Below are 8,348 nucleotides of genomic sequence, written 5' to 3'. Positions count from 1 at the left end.
GAAGAGAGAGGCTGTTGTCATGAGATTTAACTTGAGTGATTAATGTACGGATAACTGGCAGGTCACTGTCGGTAATTTACGGGGCCCTTTCAAAGTTCAGTGGAAAAAGAGGGTCTTGAAAGACACTATTTACATGCAAATTATCGAGCGTTATACGTCTAAACGTGGAGAATGGACTCTGAGGCAACGTGGAAATAGTAATTATGGCACCACGTCCCCCCAATCTGTTCGACGGGACAGCAGGACCCGCGGATGCTGCAGTAGAATTAATTGTGTATATTCAGATCAAGAGGTTGGACCACAAGGGACACATGAATGCGTGTCATAGTAGGCCTACATGGGAATATGAAAAATAGGTGTTTTGTTTTAGGATAAAATCAGTGAAAACATATTCAAAGTTATAACGAATGTTTTATATGTTTTTCGATATCAGTGGTGTCTTGTGTGCCATTGGCGAAGGTGATCTGGGTTAAAAGGAGGTGGCAGCATTGTGGCGGCAGCATCTTAGCTCAAACAGGGAAGAAGAGCTTTAAAATATTTCAATATGATGATGTTACGATGATGATGCTTATAATTAGGCTATTGTTGTTTATTACTAGCCTATGTAATCATCATCATTATTAACAAATGTAAAGAGGTATCAGGGAGAAAGTTTTTTGTAGGGTATCATCACACCTTGGGGAGAAAAAGTTACATAAAAATCGATATCAGTTTTTCCTTTATTCATCCAGCAAATAAAGTCCTAGCCAATGATGTGTTTGGTCCTAATTTATAAGGCAATTATGAGCGTATTTAGTCACAAACTTCGAAAACATAAAGAAAGAAAGACGCGTCTAACCACTGTTGGGACACAGCATAGATCCGATGAAAATCGAATAGTTGTTTAATTACAGCTTGGCCGTTGTGGACCCTGCTCTGGAGTCTGCATCAGCAGTCAGTCAGCCTCCTGTAGTGGAGTGGAGAGCAGGGCTGGTTCCCAGCCAGCTCCACTGACCTGGGCTTGCCCTCTTGATATAATAATCATGTTCATTCCTATCAAAATTACAGCTGATTGTTTTGCCCATTATTTTCCCCAACTTTTAATTTCTACTGCCCAAATGATCATTGCCCGCAGTAATTGCAAAGAGCTGACCTTGTATGTGAGTGAAATCCAATTTTGTGAGGCTTGGCACACCTCTTTTTCTTCTTCCCTTTTTATGATGTGCCATATTCTACTGTTTTAAGGAGTGCATAAAATGAGAGTAAGTAGAATTTTAAGGTCGAGATTAGAATAAACACGTCTTTAAATCAAAATCAAATTATTTTGTCTATTATTTTTCTGGCATAATATTTACATCTCAGATTAGAAATCAATATTTCACTGAAAGGGGTATTACTTAGTTTATTCAATGCATAATTTAATTTTGGAAAGTGCCCTGTAATTTGCCTTAAAGATAACGAATCTCTCTCATCTGAACTTTATCAAGCGAATGCAATGAGTTTAGGCTAATGCTTGAATGGGTAGCTTATAAAAAAATAACAATAAGCCTAATAATAATAATAATAATAATAGCCATCCCTTACAGATTTTATACTGAAAACCTTAATTTGCAATGGATCACTGAATACTGATAAAAAAGTTAGATCATGGCCTTATGATATTGTAAATACTTTATAAAACAAAAAGTATCACAACCACAAAGTGGTCGATATAGGCAAGGGAGAAAGGAAAAATAAGCCTATTTAGATCATTTCCAGTTCAGTGGAGTTGAAACTGAGCTGACTGCTGAGTATATCACGAACCGCATCATCCCTCACTCTCCGTGCGCCTCTGCTTCCTCTCACGCGCGCATATGGAGATAATAGGCTATTAGAGGCATGGGATTAATTCGTAGCAAATTACAACCCACAGTTGAATATGAATGCATAAATAAGGCGTAGCTTGTGTCTAAGTTTTGGCGACGAACGGGGGTGGGGGGGGGGGGGGGGGGGGGGGGGGGGCGAGGTGTGCATGCATGACATAAACGTTGGCGGGTCCTGAGGGGATGGTTCAAACCCAAAAAAGGAGTTGAGCAAGGGAGACTAACATCCAACAGTGAACCATCACCTCCTACCAGCCGTGTGTAACATTGACCAGAGCAGTGCAGCCGTAGAGGGGTGGCAACGCAAGCTGTGCAGGAATACCGCACCAGACATTAGACTACTTTTCTCAAATTGTATGCGATATTATGTCATCGGTTGAAAGATAAGCTTAAATTTACTGTCTTGGTGCTAAATCTCTGATAGTTCAGAAGAAGAGAACGTACTCTTCCGCCTGAAGAGAAGTCATGAATAGAGAGAGGGTTCAGGTGGGAGATCTCTCAATCGCTTCTCCGCCGGCGTCTTGTGTGGCTGCCCAAACAGCGGTGATCGTCGTGGCCGCTCCAGAAAGCATGGACAATCACTGCGAGAAGCGGCTCTCTGACAACGAACTGTCGGTGTTTTCCTGTCCCGGCGGTATAGACATTCTGCAAGGGGACAGTCGAAACAACTCTCCACATCAAGAACCGGCTCCGATAGCAATTCCAACGGTTCACCGGACCACCGCGTTTTCTGTTTTGGACATTTTGGACCCAAATAAGTTTACGAGCAAAAAGCAAAATCCTAACCGGACCGGCAGTGAATTCGCCTTCGGGACAGAGAACCGTGGAAGTGACGACTCGAATCATGCTGTAGATCAGAAATCTTATGCAGAAGACTATGAATGTAAAAAATCTACAGCACTAAGTAAGTGTTTGTGTCTTTCTTGGTGACATTTGGTTTTCCAAAAGTGTTGTTGTTTATGATGTAGGCCTACTTGAATAGCCTACATGTTTCTGAAAAATCTAATTTAGGTTCGACATATAATATACATTTTGTTATCTTAGATGTTATGCTTCAGGAAAACGCTCAATTACTTAGGTTATATAATGTCACCTATTAGTAAAACCACGTTTTAGCCTATTTGTTTTGATCATGACAAGACAGAGAACTGGATGAGTGTTCGTCTTATTAGGTTAGCCTATGTCTTTGAGGTTAGAGGGTCCTGCAAGTTGTTTTGGATCAAGGAGTTCGTGAAATTGTATTTTCCACATCTAACTTTGCATTCTATATTATGTAACTCTATTTCTGCTCAAATAGATTTTGATTCAGAAATAAATGTGATAATATCTGAGGTTAAATTAGGTTATATGATGTGGAATATTCTAGCCATGCACACATTCCCTTAGGCTACCCCAGAGAAAAAATGCACGTAATCTCTTCTTTTTTTTTTACCCTTCAATTACATTTCATTAAAAGTGCTTTGCAGGATAATGGCGAAAATCGCCCCAGAGTGACATTCGGAACGTGGCTAGTTCGATATCCTATTATCGAATTGAGTAGCCTATCTCGTTCAGGCAGCTTGCCTGACTCTCCTTCAACATCTTAATTATAATGTCAAAATTCGGATAATTACACGATTAAACCCGATTATTATTATTATTAGGGTAGATATTGATCCCAGAAAAGAGGCATGAGATTGATATTGTCTGCCGATATAAGATAAACACAAATATTGCCCCCCACTGTCATTTTTTTAAACGAAAATACAGAAACAAACATTGATCTCCGTAACCACTTTATAGGGTTTGCATTTAAAATATCAGTCAGAGAAGAGGACTACCAGCCATATCGACCGGGTGATTTGTTATGGACTGCCTAAAATAGACAAACTAACAAACCAAAAAACATTATTCTTAAGATTATAGGATCACATGAAGAGGGTTTAGCAAATTGCCAAAATTGTGTCAACAAACAATGCTGAAGATGTGCAGGCCTTAATGGAAAAAAGATTCCCCTGGATGTATAAGTATTGTTTAAATCATGCAAAAGTAGGCTAACGCAAATATTTGGTTGATATAAGAAATTGTAATAATTTGTTTTGTTATACGATGGCGCGTGTGCGTAAAAGTGATGTGTGGTAGGACTTCTCCTGAAGATAATTGAAAGACAATTTTGTTTATTTAACTTGCACCTGGTTATGGGGTATAATGGTCATATATTAAAACAAACCAAATTAATCTAAAAAGTTTGAGAAACAATACGCCTATCCTTATTGAACAATTTAGGCCTAATATAATGTAGCATAAATGGATTTAAAAAATAAATAATATTGTTAGAATATTTAGTATGCCTATACTCAATTAGAGTAAAGATTTTCCAAAATTATTAGGCCTCAAGTATTTTTCCCATAAGGTGTCAAAGTAGACCATATTACAAGCAGGTTTTCAATATTTCATTGATAGACTTTTACATTTTTACGCAGAGCATTATTTATGCATATATATGCTACTGTATTAAATCCTTACGCTACAGCATTAGACTACATAAATGCACCATGTGGAGATAAAAAACACAGTTTATCTTCATAAATACAATTGTATGAAGGTGAGAGGATAGATAGAGGATAGAGGAAAAAGTTATCCATTACGCATTAGCTGGCATGATTCTTCATCACTATTTCCTTCAGCAATATGTTAATTAGAATATGCTTCTTGGTAAGTTATTGAATATTATCTATCTAAATGACTTGGACTTTGTGATTCTTAATTTGAAAAGACTCAATTGCAGGTCTTGTTTTCTTTACAGATGAGGGGCTGGTGTACAGATCGGACGAATGCGAGAATGATTTCAACAGAGACTCCCACTCTGACAGCGAGATGCAGGATGACTTGTTTAGTGAGGAGAGCAGCAGTGGCCTGACTGAAAATACCCAGGGGGAACTGGGCCACCATGAAGACGACGACAAGGAGAGCAAGAGCCCAAGAAGTCCTGACGGACAGCAAACGCAACAGTCAGGGTCGAATGGACAAAGTCATCAAGGAAAGCCGAAGCGAAAGCGCTCTGGCTCCGATTCAAAGTCGGGTAAGCCCCGAAGGGCCCGGACAGCATTCACTTACGAACAACTTGTTGCACTGGAGAACAAATTCAAGTGCACCCGATACCTCTCCGTGTGTGAGAGGCTAAATTTGGCACTGTCACTTAGTTTGACTGAAACTCAAGTCAAAATCTGGTTCCAGAACCGACGGACCAAGTGGAAGAAACAGAACCCTGGCGCAGACACCAGCGCCCCGACGGGCGGGGGGCCGAATGGCCAGAGCAATGGACTAGGGGGCCTGAGTCCGCTCAGCCCGTCTCCTCCCATGAACGGCCATCTGTCAATGCACACGAGCTATGGTCACGGGCCAGGCGGGTTAGTCTGCACCACCCAATTACCCTTTCTGCCAAGTCATGCGGTACTGTCACCTTTCATGTTAGGATCTCAGACCTACGGAGCGCCTGCGTTTTACACTTCACACCTATAAAGACATGGACATACGTGTGGTTTTACGCCCAAACATTATGTTTTCAGAGGCGTCTTAAATTAACCGATATTATCAAACGAATTGACTCCAATGAAATATTAACTTAATAACCATATTACACGTATGGTTTAAGAGAACTAATGACATGCCCTTACCTAAAGACTAAAATGCACTTGACGCAAGATGGGCAGAACTCTGATGAACATTTCATGTTGCTGTTTCGTCAAGGACATTTAATGCTCGAAGAAAACTTACCTTTACCAAGGGAATAATATTTTTATTATGCTAATGTTCTATTTGACTTTTGTTTTTCATTTTGATAGAATGTGAATACTCGTGGTCAAAATGTATATAGGCCTACAAATGTTGACAAATATATGTCTAGCTTCAAATTTCGAATGCAGTTCATGAATATTAGAGAGTTGAAAAAATACATGTAGGCCTATCAATATCGTTCATTTACATCTGGAATGGCTTGAAATATTGTAATTACTGTGTAACTAAACTGTGAAAGTTAAATATGATTGTTTTCATATACGTTGTCGTTACTAATTTATTTCATATAGTTACCTGAGAACATGTGGCTGTAATGAATGCTCACTTCATCTGGATTCGTCTTTGATAAGACAAAGTAAAATAATAATAAACTATAGGCTACCATTTACAAACGAATAAGCTACTTTAATATGAATATTCAATAGACTAAATCCTGTTTCTAATCAGTCGATAATTTTTTCCCTTTTCCTCCAAATTAAAGACATTTTGGAACTGAACACAGAGTTTTTCCCCCCTTTTTAAGAAATGTTTAACTCTTATTTGACCAGTTATTTATGTTGGCCAACCGACGATATTATGTTGCATTTGTTTTCTAACAAAAAAGCTATAGCCTATATTTAATGTTTTTTTGTGCGGAAAAGGTATAGTAGATATAGAAAAAATACAGTAGCCCAACCATAGGCCTATTACTGGATCCGTCATGGCGAATATCTATAGCGTAACTTTTATTAATTAAATTGAATTACTTAATGGATTTATTAATATAGGTTTTATTGATACGAAATTTGACAGCGGCTATCTGAATCAATTTGATGAGGAAAAACACTCACTGGTAACTTAAACGGCATCCCTGTGTAAAAGAGGGATTTTAACTTCATAACTATTGAGAGAAACGAGTTTCATTGTGGGAGAACGTCATGCCAAATGAAGGATAGATACAGGCTACTAAATGCGCGTGTGCGTAAAACACCCATTTAGGTTATAGAATATTTGAATGAGTTCATAATTAAAAGTCTAACAAAAACACATGTGGTGATTGAATGTATTTAATTAAGCAATTTCATTTTTTTCCCCATCTGGGATCAGGAGACGAATTTGAATAGGGCCACTTTAGAAGTGCAAAACATCCAGTCAATAGTGCACGTTTTGCACTATCGATGCAAGTTGTAGGGTAGGTATATACAATATTTAAAACTATAGTTTCGTCGAGTTTATAAGGACAAAAGTGACATTGATACAGAATTTATTTATATTCCTTTTGCACCTGATGACTATTTCGCTTCGGATCATAGTCTGTATTTATACAGTGATGAAATGGCACATGCCAGCCATTAGGGAACGTGCTCCTGGAACCATTCTAGAATTTCACATGTAGGTATGACTAAATACACATGGATTATACGACGTAGCCTAGAATATAACCTCCACTTTGTAGATAGTCTAAACAACTTTCCAGATTTCGGGATTATTTGGAGCATGGGACATTTCTTGCAGACGCACAGACCCGAACAAGGCGTTGCAGAAAATAGCCTATGGAGTGTGTATTTTTTGTTATCTGCCAGCTGTTTTTATCAAGTCTTAGGATCTTGGAGTATCTTGTTGGACAAAATGTGAGTTTTAAGGGGTTCATTATGTAAATATTAAATTATTTTCAACACGTTTTGCAGTGGAATCATTAAATTCCCCTCTGCATTGGCGAGCGCACTGCGCGACTCTTAGAAAAAAAAGGTTCTGGATAGAACCAAAAAGGGTTATTTTGCTTGACTCATATATGGCACCCCTAAAGGTTCTATATAGAACCCTTTTGTAGGGTTCTTTGATCAGAACCCCAGGGGTTCTTATTCACTGAACCAAAATTGGTTCCATATAGAACCCTACCAATTTCGGTTTTATATAGAACCTTAAGGGGTGCCTTGTATGAAACAAGCATAGAACCTTTTTTTGGTTCTATCCATTTTTCTAAGAATGTGTGTCACTTAGGCTATATGTCGCTAAACATGGAATCACATGGCCTATCCGTCTCTCTGTTGCCGCCGGTAATTTCAGAACAAAGTTGCCTACAAAGTTGCCAATGTCTTTGCAATTGATACAAACAAGCAACGTATAAAAATACGTGATGACTGCATTAAAAATATAAACAGTAGGCTTATAGGCCTATTTCATATTGAAAAACATGTTCAATCAATTACGTTCAATTTTGCTACTTGTAGGCTATTGTCTATATTTTGTCTCAATATATTTCATAATGTGTAACCTAACATGTGCGCGATGATGTGCCAAATCGGGGATTTACTGCATTTTTATTGGATAGGCATTAGAATAAGCCTTCTCAATATTTGCAGCCATAGGTGGTAATATCTCTGTAGGAGCAGATCCGTCTTCGTATTGTGAAATAATTACAATGTTAAGGACATATCTGATCCAATAGCAACGTTCTCTTTCTTTCTTTCTTTCTTTCTTTTCTAACTTTCAATCATATCAGTATTGACACATGCTCCAACAATGTACTTAGCGACCTTTCTCTCCAAAAGTGGCTCCAGGAATTAGGCCTATAACTAAAGCAGACATTGCCATTGGCTGCACAGAGTTCCATTATGATAAATCCCAACAGTGGAATTTGAGAAGCACACCCTGATTAGGCGGATGACAATTCTCATTGTTTTGTTGAATGATTTTTAATTTCAACCTCGTTATTTCTAATTGTTTCATGACAATGATCACAAGATCAGC

At 38.3% G+C, this 8,348-nt stretch overlaps 1 protein-coding gene across 1 annotated transcript; it reads left to right on the top strand.

Annotated features, from left to right (window-relative positions):
• The first annotated feature begins 2,306 nt into the window (after positions 1–2,306).
• LOC120047096 (NK1 transcription factor-related protein 1-like) lies at positions 2,307–5,342 on the top strand. The gene is made up of 2 exons (XM_038992637.1): positions 2,307–2,751; positions 4,627–5,342. The coding sequence occupies exons 1-2, from the start codon at positions 2,307–2,309 to the stop codon at positions 5,340–5,342; spliced, it is 1,161 nt and encodes a 386-aa protein (XP_038848565.1).
• The last annotated feature ends 3,006 nt before the right edge of the window (positions 5,343–8,348 follow it).

The sequence above is a fragment of the Salvelinus namaycush genome, chromosome 5 (assembly GCF_016432855.1).
Source record: "Salvelinus namaycush isolate Seneca chromosome 5, SaNama_1.0, whole genome shotgun sequence".
In the NCBI taxonomy this organism is placed as follows: Eukaryota; Metazoa; Chordata; class Actinopteri; order Salmoniformes; family Salmonidae; genus Salvelinus; species Salvelinus namaycush.
Note: the sequence above shows the minus strand (reverse complement) of the source record. Positions and strands in the feature narration are given on the sequence as shown.

Coding starts and splice junctions, on each gene's coding strand:
- LOC120047096 (XM_038992637.1), top strand. CDS start 2,307: ATGAATAGAGAGAGGGTTCAGGTGGGAGATCTCTCAATCGCTTCTCCG. Junction 2,752..4,626: donor ATCTACAGCACTAAGTAAGT/GTTTGTGTCTTT, acceptor TTTTCTTTACAG/ATGAGGGGCTGGTGTACAGA.